The 16,062-nt window shown below is 57.5% G+C and overlaps 1 protein-coding gene across 1 annotated transcript in view; it reads left to right on the top strand.

Annotated features, from left to right (window-relative positions):
* Nucleotides 1–16,062, top strand: part of Prkar1b (protein kinase cAMP-dependent type I regulatory subunit beta) — a 102,173-nt gene that overhangs the window by 68,613 nt on the left and 17,498 nt on the right. Inside the window, 1 exon segment of the mRNA XM_074075374.1 lies at nucleotides 7,366–7,524. Within this exon segment, the coding sequence (XP_073931475.1) occupies nucleotides 7,366–7,524 (159 nt within the window).

Here is a 16,062-nt window from a genome sequence, read left to right as displayed (position 1 = left end):
TGGGTGTCCCCTAGCCCTCACCACCATGCACCTTTTGTGACCTTGAGCCGTTTCCCGTGACGATTTCTACAAGGCCTGTCTGGGAAGGGCTGGAAGCCACCTGAGGACAAGGCTGGGTCTACCCTGACCCCTGAAGTTCCTCAAGGCCCCAGATGCCCACCAGTTCCCAGGCCGGTCCCCCAGGTCCCCCAAGAGTGGGGACATGGCCCTCCCCTCCCCCACAGGTTGTGTGTCCTCTGCCCAGGGGACCCGCCCTGCGCTAGATGCCCTCTGTGGCGTCCAGGCCACGCCATGCCCGGCTGACTGGGGCCAGCAGCTATTTTGGGCCTGACCTCGGCCCCTGTGCCTGTCTGTCCAGCCAGGCTATTTCTGGGAAGGGCCCTTTCTCATTTCCTCAGCAGCCCTGCCGTGTCCCTTGCCCGTGTTTCTGGGAACCGCGTGGGTCCCACCTGCTTCCGGAGCCACCGCACAGGAAGTGACTCACCCGCCGTCCTGCGGGGGACACTGCTGGGTCCCCAGGGTGCTCTTTGTCACTGGCCTGTCATCTGTCTGTCCTGAGCGCATCTGACAGCTCAGCCCCTGCACCAGGACTCTGAGGTCTGTGTGTGTGTGGGGAGGGGGGGTCCTGCTTCCCCAAACAGGGAAACTGAGGCAGGAGCTAACGGCTCATGTGGGAGACGTGTTAGGATGAGCTTGGCCACAATCTCCTTCTGCTGATTCACTTCAGGCTAAAAAAAAAAAAAACGAAAAACCAAGAAGTGCCAGTGGCTCATGCCTGTAATTGAGCTACTCAAGAGACAGAGATCAGGAGGATTGCGGTTCAAAGCCAGCCCTGGCAAATAGTTCTCAAGACCCTATGTCAAAAAAACCTTCACAAAAAAGGGCTGGTGGAATGGCACAAGATGAAAGCCCTGAGTTCAAATCCCAGTCCTGCAAAATGACAACAAAACAACCCAAGATGGGAGATCAGGGCAGCCCTAGCTGGGCCTCGTCCTCTGGCCTGGACCTGTCCCAGGAGGTGGCCTGTCATGCCAGCATGGGGCACAGGCTCTGGCCAAACCCAGGCCTGGTGTTGGGGTGGTGCAGACTGAGCACCCCAAAGGTGGACCCCCAGGTCCCTGTTCTCCAGCCACCCCAGTGAAGTGATGCCATGGGGTGGGAGTGGGCAGAGGTCGGGGCGGCTCACTTCTCCTTTGCATCCGTGGTTTTTCCTTCCAGGCTCTTTCTGAACCCCAAGCCACTACTACCCACCCCACTGCCTCTGTCTCTTCCCCCAACATCTGGTAGCTGTCTGGGTCCAAGAGCTCCCATGGGAAGGGTGGACTGGTGCCTGGGCCTGGGGGCTGAGTTGGGTTCATGACAGCAACAGGAAGTTAGTAGTGGAGTCTCACACCTCAGGAGCTCCATCTTCTGTGTCCTCTGCTTTAGTCCTGCTCTGCCTTGCAAACTCCTACACATCCTTCAAGACCCTCCAGGTCCGGCTCCTCTGTCTGCTGGAAAATGACAAAGACCAGGACCCCTGCCCTCCACCCCACCACTCTGGGAGCCCCACAAGGGTCCTGATTCCCATTCTCACTTTTCCTTCCCCTGCAATATTCCCTCTTCTGTGCTCACTAAAGTCACAGGAGTCTTGCAATCCATCTGGAAGACATCTTCAACGTGGGCAGAGGGGTGGTTGTGAGTCATTCATTCTCTGTTCCTTCACGGAGCCAAAGGGACCCAAGACTGGGACCCCAGAAGACGCCCCTTGAGTGGCTCAAAACACCACGAGGGCTTCAAGAAGTTTCGGCTTCATCCTTCCGCAGCCGAGGGGCCCAGGTTGTTCAGGACCCAACATGTCCCCACGGAGAGGATGACACGGGGCCCACAGAGGTGGGAAGATTAGAACAAGGACTGTCCAATGTACCTGCTGCAGGGGTTGGAGCTCTGACATGGCTGCTCCTGGCCCCCTCCTTTCCCATCAGGACACTGACCAGCTCCTGCCCTACTGGGCAGACCCCACACCTGCCACCTGTCACCTGACACCAGCAGCCTCCCCACCCCTGGACAGAGCCCCCATCTGCACTGCATGCTTGTCCTGGTCCCCAACATGGTGACCACCTCCCTCCCTACATCAAACCTAGCAAGTGCAGAAGACACAGCTGGGCACAGTGGTTCACGCCTGTAATCCCAGCTACTTGGGAGGCAGAAGTAGGGAGGATGTCGGTTCAAGTCCAGCCCAGGGCAGAAAAATTAGTGAGACCCGCTCCCATCTCAACCAATAAAAAGCTGAGCACGGTGGCACATGCCTGTCACCTCAGCTTGGAGAGCGTAAACAGGAGAATTGTGGTCCAGTCAGTCTAGGTATAAACACAAGACCCTGTTCAAAAAATAGGGCCAGGGTGTTGCTTGAGGGGTCAAGTACCTGCCTAGCGATGCGAGGTCATGAGTTCAAACCCAAAAGGAGTGAGGGAGAGAGAGCGAGAGAGAGAGGACTCAAGCTTGTCCTATCCCCCAAGTCGCCCTGTCCTTGGCTGAGGGAGATGCTGGGTCTGGCCCCCTCCCCAGCATCTTGGCCTGTGATGTCCTGCCTCCTTGCTGGAGCCCTTGTATCCCAAGTCCGTCTGTCTGTCTGTCCCTTGACCTCACACCTCTTCCTTCTGTCTGCACCTGTAGCCGTGACTCCCGCCAGCTCAGGGACGTGTGGAGGCAGTTTTGCGGGGGTGGGGGAATGTGGGGTCACCTTCACGTAACTGGAGCTCCCCAAGTACATTGTCTCCGCAGGTCCAGGCCCCCGCTTCCCCTTGCCTCACCCTTCCCTCTCCCTCCCGTCCCAGCCCCAGGTCAGGTTCAGGGTCAAAGGCAGTGATAAGGCTGGACTGGCCTCTCCAGAGTCAGGATGTCTGGGCACCATGGGTGTCGCCCGCTTCCTGGCTGCAGCCTCATACTTGGGGCATCCAGGGCCCCAATGGCTCAGAGCTGTGACCGGCAGGCCGACCTGGCTGTTCCAGGTCCCCATCACCTTGATCCTGGTTCTCATCAGACTTTCCACGAGTGGGGTGGGAGGATGGGGTGGATGGCAGGGAGCCACCTGTGATGTGGGGGTGCTCAGTGACCACGCTGGCCGTGTGGGCGAAGGCCACATGGATAGCGATGGGGAATCCTGAGGGCGTCGGGCTACCGGGCCAGGTTATGGGGCGATGACTGTCGTCCCTGCTGTGATGAGCCGTCAGCCCAACTTCTGGGAGCCTCAGTGTCCCCTTCTGTAAACGGCCACCCTGGGTGCTACTGGGCCATGGGCAGAACATAGGCCCCTGTTCAGAATCTCTGAGGGTAGGGACAGGGTCACAGCATCACTCCCCCAGGCAAGAGGTGCCATCCCCCAGGTCCCCACACCACTCTTGAACAGGTGAGGGTGGTGGGGGGATCCTGAGCACCCCCGCAGAGTGGACACTGCCCTCTGACCAGCAGTGTCTCCCAGGGAGGGGGAGGGGGGACCAGTGACCAAATGCGGCAGCATCGGCATGGTTTAAATTATGGTTTTCCGCAGAGACTCCGAAAAAACTTGGGCTACAGTGTGTGTTGCCAAGAGCTGCGTCTACTTTTCTAAGTATAAAAATATCTTCCAACTTATTTTATTCGTGGATCCTAGCATTTCTACTTAAAAGGACAGTAGGCTGCTGTGTTTTTGTTTTTTGGTTTTGCGGTACTGGGATTTGAACTCAGGACTTAGCATTTGCAGGGCAGGCTCTCTAGCACTTGAGCCACGCCACTCCATTTTGCGTTAGTTATTTTCCAGATAGGGTCTCCCAGTTTTGCCCAGGCTGGCCTCGAACATTGATCCTTCTGATCTCTGCCTGCCGGGTAGTTGGGATTATAGATGTGAGCCACTGTGCCCAGTTTCCTTTTCTTGAGACGGGATTTTACTCTGCAGCCCAGGCTGGCCTTGACCTCAGTCCTCCTTGCCTCAGCCTCCGAGAGCTGGGATTGTAGCCATGTACCACCATGCCTGGCTCTGGAGTCTGTGTCTGACTGCAAAGGATGCGGTGTGGTTAGTCCATAGGCCGTGCAGCTCCCTGGCCCCTCTGTGGTCCCCCTGCCTGCCCCCAGCTCTGTGAGTATGAACCAGCGTGCCATCCCCTGCGGGAACACCATAAAGAGACTTCCTATCACTTCTAGAGTTTACGACCGAGCCCTGCCTTTCTCTGAGTGTCCACCTCTCCTGTCCTGTGGCCATCTCACTGTGTCTGGTGCCTTCAGATCCTGTCCTGCCCCAGGGCCTTGGCACGTCAGCCCCTCTACCTTGACGTGGATCTTGGTGACGTTCACCTCTGTGGAGAAGTTCTCGGGATGGCTGTAGCCCTTCTCCCGGTCATGGAGACATTTTATATCTTAGGACATTTTATAAAGAACGTGTGTTTGTGTGGCCTGTGACCATGCTGGGTGGACGATCCCGTGCGCACAGACTCTGTCGTCCACTGCTGAGTCCCCAGCATTGATGGGCACAGCATTGGGAACCAGGGGCGCTCGATGAGCCGGGGGCGATGGAAAAAAGGAAAGACGGATGGATGGAACAAGACCCCACGGCCCCTGGTGGAGCATAATGTACCCCAGTGGGGCCTCCCACCATTTTTCTTTTAAAAGAAGAAAAAACAAAACGAGTGCAGCCCCTTTGTGTACCAGCTGGGTGGGGCCCGCCTGCGCCGGGAGCTGTGACAGAGGCCAGTGTCCCGAGAAGGATGGCCTCTTTGTCCTCTTGGGGGTAGCCCTGGGTCCGTCTGTGGGATGCGTACAATGGTTTTCTCTGACGCCAGGAAGAGGGCTCTTGGAGGCCTGCGCTTCTCGGTGAGGAAGGGTCTTCCTGGCAGAGGGTCCCGGCTCGCTTTGGATGTACCCGGGGCAGCCGCCCCCACCCTGTCTTTGGGGATGGCCCCCAGGAAGTCAGATATACCCAGGGGAGCAGTCGCCATGGCAGCTGGACAGGGCACTCTCTCCTCTGCTGCTGGGCGTCCTGTGCTCTGTGGCAGGTGACTCTGTGTCCTGCCTCCCCTGGGGACAGCTATCCCAAGGGAAGAGTCGCCCAGTCGCCTGGACCCCTGTGTTGAGCCAAAGCCAGCCTCTCCCACCCTCAGATTCATGACCTTGAGCCCACCCCGCAATCAGGACTCAGCCGAGGTCACGCACAGGGATGGAGCGCCCTGGGTGGCAGAGGGACCAGAGAGACGGCTGTTTGTAGTCACAGCTGGAGGTTAACCACAGGTGTCCCCGTGACACAGCAAATGCCACCCCTGGCTGTACCCAAGAGAAACCAGGGCACATCAGTCACGGTCAAGAATGTAGCCAACCCAACTGACTGCATCACATGGGACAACCCTTGGCCACCCTTAGGATGGATGAGGAGGAGACCGGGTGGCACTGGGTGGGGGAGTGGTCCCGGGGGGACATTGGACGTCTCTGAGCAGCGTGAAAACTCGTCAAGATACCACTCAGGTCAACGCATGCACACGGCTGTACGTTCACATTTGCACTTTGCGCACATGTCTGCATGCTCACCGCACAAAGCTCATGCCTGTACATCTGCACGCTGGCCACACCCGCAGCTCATGCTTGCACGCCTGTCACACCTGCACGCTCACGTTTGCACACCAGCAAAGCGCGCACCCCACGCCTGCAGTTCACATTTTGCACCCTCGCGTTCCCACCTACACAACTCACGTTTCTTTGTACACGAAGCCTCCATGCACAGGTTCTTTGCACACGAAGCCTCCATGCACAGGTTCTTTGCACACGAAGCCTCCATGCACAGGTTCTTTGCACACGAAGCCTCCATGCACAGGTTCTTGCAGAAACCTAGGTAGAGCCGGCTCCGAGGGGAGGGAAGGAGCGGTCACGTCCACCCATCACCACTGCCCTGCCTTGGTCTCTGAGGCACCCTGGGGGGGCTCTCTGAGTCCCCTGAATTCACCCCTGAGATGCCAGGGTTGCCCATCCTCCCTCCATGCGTCCCTCCCGCCCGGCTGGTCACGTTCCCTGGTCCATTGCCTCAGGAGGCTGCTATCTTCAGATCCCCTGGAGGGGACACTCGCTCGGTGGCCACAGCTCTGGCTCCCCTCAGTCCCTCAGAAAGCAGGGTGCCCTCTGGGCCGGGTGGGAGGAGCAGAGCCCACCTTTGCAGGATGCTCCCCGCCCCCCTTAAATTTCAGTGTCAGGGTGGGGCGGGGCGGCCGTCCCCCTGCCTGGTTCCCACTCAGTCGGGGACTTGTCCATCACCTGTGGGGACAGAAAACTCTGGGCTCAATTATTGTGGGATAATGACTCATTGATTTCTGTGAGAGTCCCTTCCATGAGTCAGCACCACCCTCTCCCGTACGACCCACTCTGCCAACGGGAGCCATTCTGGTCGCTCATTGACACCCGGCGGGAAGAAGGGGCGCATTGTGTCCGGTCATAGTGACCGCCCTGCCCGGAGGCCCCGAGAACAATCCCCACCATTCTCGCCTGGGTGTGGGCCGCGCGGTCAATGCACAGCGTTCAGGACGCCTGGCCCTCGCCTGCTGTGAAGAAATCTTGTCCTGGCCCCGTCTTCTTGGCACTGCCGGCCGGCCGGGGGGTCCATCCATCCATCATCCATCCACGGAGTCTTGGGTGCCACCATGGAGGAATGGCTCCTGGGGAGGGAAAGCACCCGAGACTGGCCTCGTGCTCCCGGGCAGGGGGACACAGGGACCCTTGGGAGGGACAAGAGTTAGGTGTCTGCCTAGACACTCAGTACGCACATGATGCTAAGAGCACAACCCGCTGGTGTGCAGCCAGGGAAACTAAGGCCCAGAGAAGTTGAGACATGAAAAGCAATTGAATCACAGCCCTGCCTGGAGGCAGCTGTGCCATTTGTGCCCGAGGGTTGCTTCTGTCCCGTCCTGGCCTGTCCTTTGGGGACTGGAGGCTGTCCAAGCAGTGGTGGCTCTGAGAAGGTTGGTGTGAGGCAGGTGGCTGGACCACCACTGGCCAGGCCAAAGTCTAGGCCACCTCCTGGGCAGAGGTGTGCAGGGCTCTGGCAAAGAGCAGGGGACTGGGCCAGGTGCCGTAGCTCACACCTGTAATCCCAGCTACTCAGGAGGCAGAGATCAGGAGGATCGCAGTTCAAAGCCAGCCAGAGAAAATAGTTCATGAGACCCCATCTCAAAAAAAAAACCTTCACAAAAAAGGGCTGGTGGAGTGGTTCTACTTGAAGACCCTGAGTTCAAATCCCAGTACTTTCAAAAAAAAGAACAAACAGGTGGGGGCCGCGGTCACCTCCTGGTCTGTCTGAGTCCCCAGCTCCATGGGAAGCAGCCAGTGTGACCTCGCACACCCTGGGTGATGTTTCTCCCGCTCTGTGCCCTGCAGGTATACGTGAACGGCGAGTGGGTGACCAGCATCAGCGAAGGCGGCAGCTTTGGGGAGCTGGCCCTGATCTATGGCACCCCCAGAGCCGCCACTGTGAAAGCCAAGACAGACCTCAAGCTCTGGGGCATCGACCGCGACAGCTACCGGCGCATTCTCATGGTGAGTGGCCCGGCCCGCGAGGAGGGCAGCGGCTGGCCGGTCTGACGCCCATCCCCGGCCAGCACCCCACAGGATCCCAGCTTCCCCATAGCCAGCCCGTGAGACGAGCGGAAAGTGCTGAACAGGTTCTGGAAATCTCAAACACTGGCAGATGGTCAGGGACATCCTCTTCTGCTTTCCCCTCTTCTCTTCTTTCAGCTGTCTGATGCACGGTTGCAATAGCTGGAGCTCCAGCTGCCATCTTGGATCATGAGGAGGCTTTGAAAACGAAAGCCTCTTCACCAAGGTGGTAAGCAGAGATGTGAGGGGGGCTCCCCGCTGGCACAGCTGGGCTCATTTTAAGATGGCTCTTATATGCAGCAGGTAGTGGGAACAGTGTACACGTGTCTGTGAAGGTGTGGGGTGGCTCCAGAAGGCGTTCCCAGGCGACAGTGAGACAGAGGCCTTGGGCAGGAAGTCAGGGCCAAAAGGCTGCCTAGGTGAATGCTGAGAACACGGGCCGGCAAGTGCAAAGGCCCTGGCGTGGGAGCTGCTCCATCCTTGTAGGTCAGTGACACCACCATGGGTGGTGGACTAGGGCGCACCTACAGAGGAGTCAGGAGGAATCTGTTCTGAGGACCTGTGGCCTCCACCAGGACTTGTCCCCCTGGATGCTGAGTTGAGGCCATGGTGGGTGGTTCAGCCGACTTGGGCCGTCCTGATGAGGGCAGAGAGTAACCCATGGACTGCAGCATTCTGGAAGGTTCTGACCCTGGTCACAGTGGTCTGGGGGAGGGGGGACGGTCCCCTCGTGTCAGGTCTGTGTCTCCAGCCCTTCTTCCCTGTTACTGGGCAGAGGCCACCAAGAACCAAGTGTCCCATTCTGCAGGAGCCGCGCCCTTTGGCTCTCTGTGCTCAGCGGTGGCTGCCGAGCCAGGGCTTCTCTGAACTGGTCACAAGTGACCTGGGGGAAACCTGGGCAGCGGTGTGCTTTTTAGAAAGGTGGATGTCATTGGCTCAGAGCCCTCGTCGGATCTGAGGACGGGGGTGACCAGATAAGTGCTTGGCAGGGAGACCCAGCCTCTCCTGTCTCCCTATTCCCACAGTGGCCTCTACCTGGGGGCTGACCTCACGCCACACCCAGGACCAGCCTTGGTGGTGTTCCAATGTGTGAGGAGGAGGCTGGGATGTCCCCCTGGGACAGTTGAGGACAGAGACCCCAGGACAGGTCATGATGGAGAGACCCCAGGACAGGTCAGGGAGAACAGAGAGACCCCAGGACAGGTCAGGATGGAGAGACCCCAGGATGGGTTGAGTTGGCCTCAGAGGCTTGGCGTTCTAGTCCTGCCCACCTGCCCTCTACTCTCGCTCGTGGCCCATGGGGTCAACGTAGCCTTGGGGCAGCTGTCACCAGCCGCATGCTCAATGAGCCCCTAACGCACACACTGTCCAGTCACGGGCTGGCCGCCATGTGTACCAAGCACACCACGGATGGGCTCTGGCCCTGGAGGAGGAGTGCGTGTGTCCGTATCCTCGATTGTCTGTGGGGCCACACAGCCCCTGTCCCCTCTGTGCACACCTGGTCGGTCCTGTTCCTCCCAAGTCTGTGCCATTCCTGGCTGTGGGGTTTTGTGGTTGGAGCCTTATAATCAGGGAAGTTCTCAAACCACTTCCTCCTGTCGTTTTCGGATCCAAGCGCCGAGAATAGCGCTGCAAGTTTACAGAGCTCGTGTGTCTACAAAGTGACAGAGCCAGGCTTGGTTTGTATCCGTCGTCCTCCATCATCCGGACAGATGTGGATGTGTTCGTCACGCAGTAGAGTTCCTGCCCAGCACCAAGCTGGGGTGTGCTAGGGGGCACAAGACACGGGGGACAAGGCTGTCCCAGCTCCCGGAAAGCCACTTATCAGGCTGTTGGAATTAGACTGTCCAACCTGCAAGGATCCTAAATGTTCCCTGCTCTGTGGTTAATTTAGGGGAGAAGGGAGCCCTGAGGAATGTAGGGGCCTGAGGGACCAGTGCTCCCCAAATTTTCTTTCTTCCTTCCATCCTTCCTTCCCTCTTTCCTCCCTTCCCTCCTTTCTTCCTTCTTCCCTTCCCTTCTTCCTCCCTTCCCTCCTTCCTTGCTTCCCTCTGTCCCTTTTTTGGTAGTACTGGGATTTGAACTCGGGGCCTCACCTTGAGGGCTCTGCCACTTGAGACACTCCTCTAGCCCTTTTTGCTCTGGTTATTTTTCAGATAGGGTCTTGGGCTTTTTGCCTTGGCCTGTCTGAGACCACGATCCTCCAACCTCTGCGTCTCACATGACTGGGATTCCAGGTGTGAGCTGCCATGCTTAAGCTTCTTGCTTGGAATGAAGACTCACTAACTTTTTGCCCACATTGGCCTTGGATCTTGATCCTCCTACCTCTGCCTCCCAAGTAACTGGGATTACAGGTGTGAGCCACCATACCCGGCTCCACCTTTTCTTTCTTTTAAGCTTAGGGCTTTGTTCACCTGACCCTTCCCTGGGGCCTTGTGTCTGGTAGACTTCTGTGGTAGAGACTGTGCTGTCCAGAGTCCTCTGCCTGGGGTTTCCTGAGACCTGAGGAACCTGGGTCCTGAGCAGAGGTGAGTACCCTCTGCCCCCTTCACCTGCTGACTATGAAGTGTCATGAGTACCTGGTCCCTGTGTGAGTCGGCACAGCCGTGGACAGGAGGTCATTTCTCCTCCAGTGCGGGCGGTTTGACATCTCCAACCTGGATGAGCTCCCAGGTTATGGAGGGTTTCTGAAATGGGCTTAGTGTCCCCCAGTGTCTCACACAAGGTCACAAAGCCCAGGAGAGGGCAAGCACCCCAAGGCGGGTGGCAGACACATAAGTTGTTCAGAAGTTACTGTGAGAGCCATGGCTTGTGGGGTCTTGCATGGTGTGAGCAGGACCATGGCCACAGCTTCTCGTGCACAGACCTGGCCCCAGACATCTTGGGCAGTGCAGGGTCCTGGGCTGGGATGTCTGGGTGCAGACATCCCAGGCTTTGGTCCCAACACGAAAGTTGCCGAGAGTGGAGCACATCCCATGTGTCCGGGTTCTGGATCCCCAAATCTTGGTGTCCCTGCCCGTAACATGGTCACCCTGAGTGATACTTGAGCCTTCTGGCAGCCAGGATGCTAGGGAATCATGGCTCCTTCCTCTCCTGCCCCATGCCAGGTCCTCTGACCCAGCCTCACACTGGGCCTCCTCGTCATCCTCACTGCACCTGTGAGGGTCCTGGGCCCACAGGTCAGGCATCCATGGCTCGTGGCGGGGGGAGGGGGGGGTGGCGAGACCCCTGGGGACCATGGGGATGAGCACTGGGCCTTTCCCTCTAGCCTCTGCTTCTTAAGGTTGCCTTTTGGTGACAGATCTGGAAATTGAGGTGCCAGTGCAACACGCAGAGCAAAGGCTGGGCCCCAGGCTGCTGTCCATGGCAGGCCCTTGGGCTGTGGACTGGGTCAGCACCAGAGGGCCAGTTCCAAGTCCCACTGGACTCTTCCCACAGCAGGCCTGTGGCCAGCTCCATGCCATACCAACACACCGCTGAGTGCCCAAAGTGGGGGTCCTGGCAGCCCTCAGGTCACCAGGCAGCCTGCTGATGCCTCTTCAGTCCAGGAACAAACAGCCAGGCCTTGCTTTGCCTTCATATCAGGAGGAAGCCATTGAGACCAGGCCCTGTCCCTGTCCCCAAGGCATCATTCAGCATCCAAGATGACGTTTTCATGTCTGAGACTCCTGCATCCCACCTGCTGGGTGTAATTGCTGGTGGCCAGCAGCTGGTGGAGTGGCTCAGATGGTAGAGTTCCTAATTAGCAAGTGTGAGGCCCTGAGTTCAAACCCCAGCGCCACCGAAAAAAAAAAAAAAAAGCAGAGCGACCACACCTGTAACCCCCAGGTACTTGGGAGGCAGAGATGGGGAAGATCACAGATTAAGGCCAGCCTAGGCAGAAAAGTTAGTAAGACCCCATCTTAACTGGTATACCAGATCTGGTGGTACATGCCTGTGATCCCAGCTATGGGGGAGGCATTGGTAGGAGAATTGCAGTAACATGAGACCTTACCTGAAAAATAAAGCAAAAAAAAAGGAACTTGGCACATGGCTCAAGTGGTAGACGTGAGGCCTGAAGCTGAAACCTCAGTTCTGGAAAAAAGAAAAAAAAGAAACAGAGGGGTAGCCAGTGAGAGCGAGGTTTGATCCCAGCCAGCTCTTGTCCGAAGCCACCCTCCAGCTTCCCCAGGTGGCCACTGAGGGACATGGGATATGCCTGTGACCTCCCCCATGTCTCCTGAGTGTCCCCACAGCAAAAGGCAGTCACTGCTCCCAGTGGCCTCCACGCCCTGGAAATGTCACCTGCCACCTTGGTGTGCTCCCCAAGTCTCTCAGCCCTGTCCTTGCCACACCCTTTCCAGCCCCTGTGACCCACCTTCCACCTTTCTCCCCATCTCTGGCTTTCTGACAAAACTGGTCTCTTTAGACACCTGGCCATTTGGGTTTCCAACACTGGGCTCTTGGAGTGATGACTCCCACCCTCCTGGTCTCTGTGGTCCACACATCAGAGTGACAGGGTTGGCTGCAGGGCCTGGTTTCAGGTGACAGCACAGGTGTGCCATGACCTGGCTGGGCAGAGCATCAGTGGACACCTCTGTGCTTCCAAACACAGCTCCCTGGTGGTCCTTGGGAGATAGGTGTCCCCCTTCCTTTATGTGTGGACTTTTGGGGACAGAGGCCTCCCAGCTTCTCACACTTCAGCTGGACTGTGTGTTCCTGCCTGATCCCAGACGGTTGCCCAGGACTGTGGGAATCACACAGACTCTGTCCCAAAGGACACTGGGCATCCAGGCTCAGTGATCAGTAGGCGGTGGCTGTCCTTGGTTGTCAAGTGTCCGAGGCAGCCAGGACCCCAACATGTCTACTTCTTTGTGTGGCATGAGGTCCCTCTCCCTCACCAGAGCCCACCTGGAAGCTACCTGCATGGTGTTGAATGCTAGCAATGCTGTGGGGCGGTGGGGTGACACAGAAGGAATATGACGTCCAATGGGCTGGACCACCGCAGGCCAGCTGGTGACCTGCCTGGTACATCACATGACCCTAGGCTGCCCCCCCCATCCGACGTGAGGATGAGGATGGCCGTGCATGGCAAATGCTGAACACACGCCAGGGGCTCCAAGGACAGAGGTGCCAAGTGTGGTCGGACAGATAAAGGACGACCCTTGCTGTGTTCCAGAACACGTGAGCAGTGACATTGGAGTGAGACCCCCTCGTATCAAGTCCTGGCCCCGGGAGGCTGGCCAGGACTGAGCCTGTGTTTCCCATGGAGTGGGGATCACGTAGAGACCCCTGCCGGGTTGTAGGGCAGATTAAACACCGTGACCTGGGAGGCCAGGTTAGCTGCACTGTTCACTGCTGGGGAGGAGGGTGGCTCTTGGGGGACACCAAGGGCAGTGCACGGTTCAGCGCTTGTCTGTAGAGGTCCCTCACCCCGTTTCTGAGAGCTGGGCCGTTGTCTGTGATCACTGTCCTTCTGCATCTGAACCACCATCACCACCACCGCCACCACCATCACCGTCACCACCACCATCACCACTATCATCACCTTCATCACAACCATCACCACTATCACCACCATCACCGCCACCATCATCACTATCACCATCACAACCACCATCACCACCATCATCACCATCATTACCACCACTATCATCACCACCACCACCATCACCATCACCACCATCACCACCACCACCATCACCACCACCACCACCACCACCACCATCACCATCACCACCATCACCATCACCACCACCATCACCACCACCACCATCACCACCACCACCACCACCACCACCATCACCACCACCACCACCATCACCATCACTATCACCACCATCACCATCACCACCACCATCACCACCATCATCACCATCATCACCACCACTATCATCACCACCACCACCATCACCATCACCACCACTACCATCACCACCACCACCATCACCACCACCACCACCACCACCACCACCACCACCATCATCATCACCACCATCACCATCACCACCACCATCACCACCACCACCACCACCACCACCATCACCATCACCACCACTACCATCACCATCACAACCACCACCACCACCACCATCACCATCATCACCATCACCACCATCACCACCACCACCATCACCACCATCATCACCACCACCATCACCACCACCACCACCACCATCACCATCACCACCATCACCATCACCACCACCATCACCATCACCATTACCACCACCACCATCACCACCATCATCAACACCACCATCACCACCACCACCACCACCATCACCATCACCACTATCACCACCACCATCACCATCATCACCATCACCACCATCACCACCACCATCACCATCACCATCACCACCACCACCATCACCACCACCACCACCACCACCACCATCACCACCATCACCACCACCACCACCATCACCACCATCACCACCACCACCACCACCACCACCATCACCACCACCACCATCACCACCACCATCACCATCACCACTATCACCATCACCATCACCATCATCACCATCACCACCATCACCACCACCATCACCACCACCACCATCACCATCACCACTATCACCATCACCACCACCACCATCACCATCACCACCATCACCATCACCACCACCATCACCATCACCATCACCATCACCATCACCACCACCACCACCATCACCACCACCACCACCACCACCATCACCACCATCACCACCACCACCATCACCACCATCACCACCACCACCATCACCACCACCATCACCATCACTATCACCACCATCACCATCACCACCATCACCACAACCAGCAGCAGCAGCAGCGGCACCATTTGTGGAGACTTGGTCCTTAAAGCAACCCATTGAATCTGGGATTTTTTAAAGATCTCCTTTCACCAGGGCTCAATGTACAGGTGACACATCCAAGTCTGCAGTGGCATGGAGTGTCCTCTCAGGCACAGCCGGTTGTCCTCTATGCCAGTCCTGGGAGAAAGGACAGCAGGACGTCGCAGCCTCACCTGTGGCGGGCACTGGCGCCAGGGCCACCTTCCTGGACTGGGTCTTTCATCTGCGAATGGGTGGCTCGGTTCAGCTCTGGGTTCTGTGGTTCAGGGGCTCAGGAAGCAGCGGGTGGAGGGGCTGGGCATCTTGGGCCGGGTGGGAAGGGGCGACCTCACCGTCACCGGGGGGAGCCCATGGTCTGGCCTGTAAGAGCTGCCACTCCTCAACACTTCACTGTTACTCACATTCTTGTCATAGCTTTCCAGGGACAGGCACTCAGTGTCACGTGCCTTTGTCCAGTCCTTCTCCTGAGAGCCTTTGCCCTTCCCTGACCTCCTTTGCCTCCTGCTGCAGCCCCTCCCCCATCCCCCATGTGATGACGCCACCTTCAGTGTCCCTGAAGGGTCCCGTGTTGAAGGAGACACGAACCTCCTTTGTGCCCAACTGAACCTGCCTCCCAGAGCTCAGAGACCCAAACCAAGTCTACATCTGTGAGTAGCTTTGAGGGTCCTGGAGGCAGGACAGACCCCTTACTGGGGCGCCTGTGCCTCGATTGCCCTGTGTCTCCATTGTCCCCCTCCTAGCGAGCTGTGGCACTGTGCAGGGCACAGTGAATTACACCCAGTGTGTACTGTGATTGCTGACCTCGGGCGAGGCTGTCAGCTAGACTAAGGTAGATGTTTTGAACCGCATCCCTGTAAAGACAAGGTTCAGGGAAATCACAGGCGTTTGGGGCCCTCTGTGTATTGGGGTCTCAACGGTGGTGTCTGACCCATCTCTCCGCCTCACACCTCTCCATGTGCAGCCTTACAAGCTGACAGTCGGAGGCTGCAGCGTCTCAGGCTGGCGTTGCTGCAGGGACCAGGGGGGTCCGGCTCTGCAAAGAGCCCCAGGCAGGATCTTTGGGGGTGTAACTGACATCTCATTGATGGCCAGGAGGGATGCATGACCTCTTTTCCCACTGCTGGTGACCATCTGTGGCAGCCTGGAGGGTCGTCGCTGGCAGGGCGTATTCTCTGCCTGCCTGCCTGAGAGCCTTGGAAGAGTTTTATCCCAGGCTGGATATGGTGGGGCATGTCTGTAATCCCAGCTACTCAGGAGGCAGAGATCAGGAGGACTGCGGTTCAAAGCCAGCCTGGGAAATAGTTCATGAGACCCTATCCCAAAAAACCCTTCAGAAAAAAGGACTGGTGGAGTGGCTTAAGGTGTGGGCCCTGAGTTCAAATCCCAGTACTGGAAAAAAAAAAAAGGTGGGTGTGTGGTTCAAATGTTGATCCTAGCAAGCCCAAGTCCCTGGGTTCAAGCCCTAATACTGACAAAAAATAGGGTTTATGACATGGTTAGGATCAAAGTTAGCTGCATACTTCATTCAGAGCTTTCTGAGAAACAAAGTCCCCCTCGCCCAATGGCAGCAATGTAGCATTTCCCAGCAGTTCTGCCGTCCTGATGAAGCAGCTCACCTGGGCGGTTCTGGTCCCTGGGTTGAGGTCATCTGAAG

This window comes from Castor canadensis, chromosome 6, assembly GCF_047511655.1.
Source record: "Castor canadensis chromosome 6, mCasCan1.hap1v2, whole genome shotgun sequence".
NCBI classification, from domain to species: Eukaryota; Metazoa; Chordata; class Mammalia; order Rodentia; family Castoridae; genus Castor; species Castor canadensis.
The sequence above is the reverse complement of the archived record's forward strand: the minus strand, read 5'-3'. Positions and strand labels throughout refer to the sequence as shown.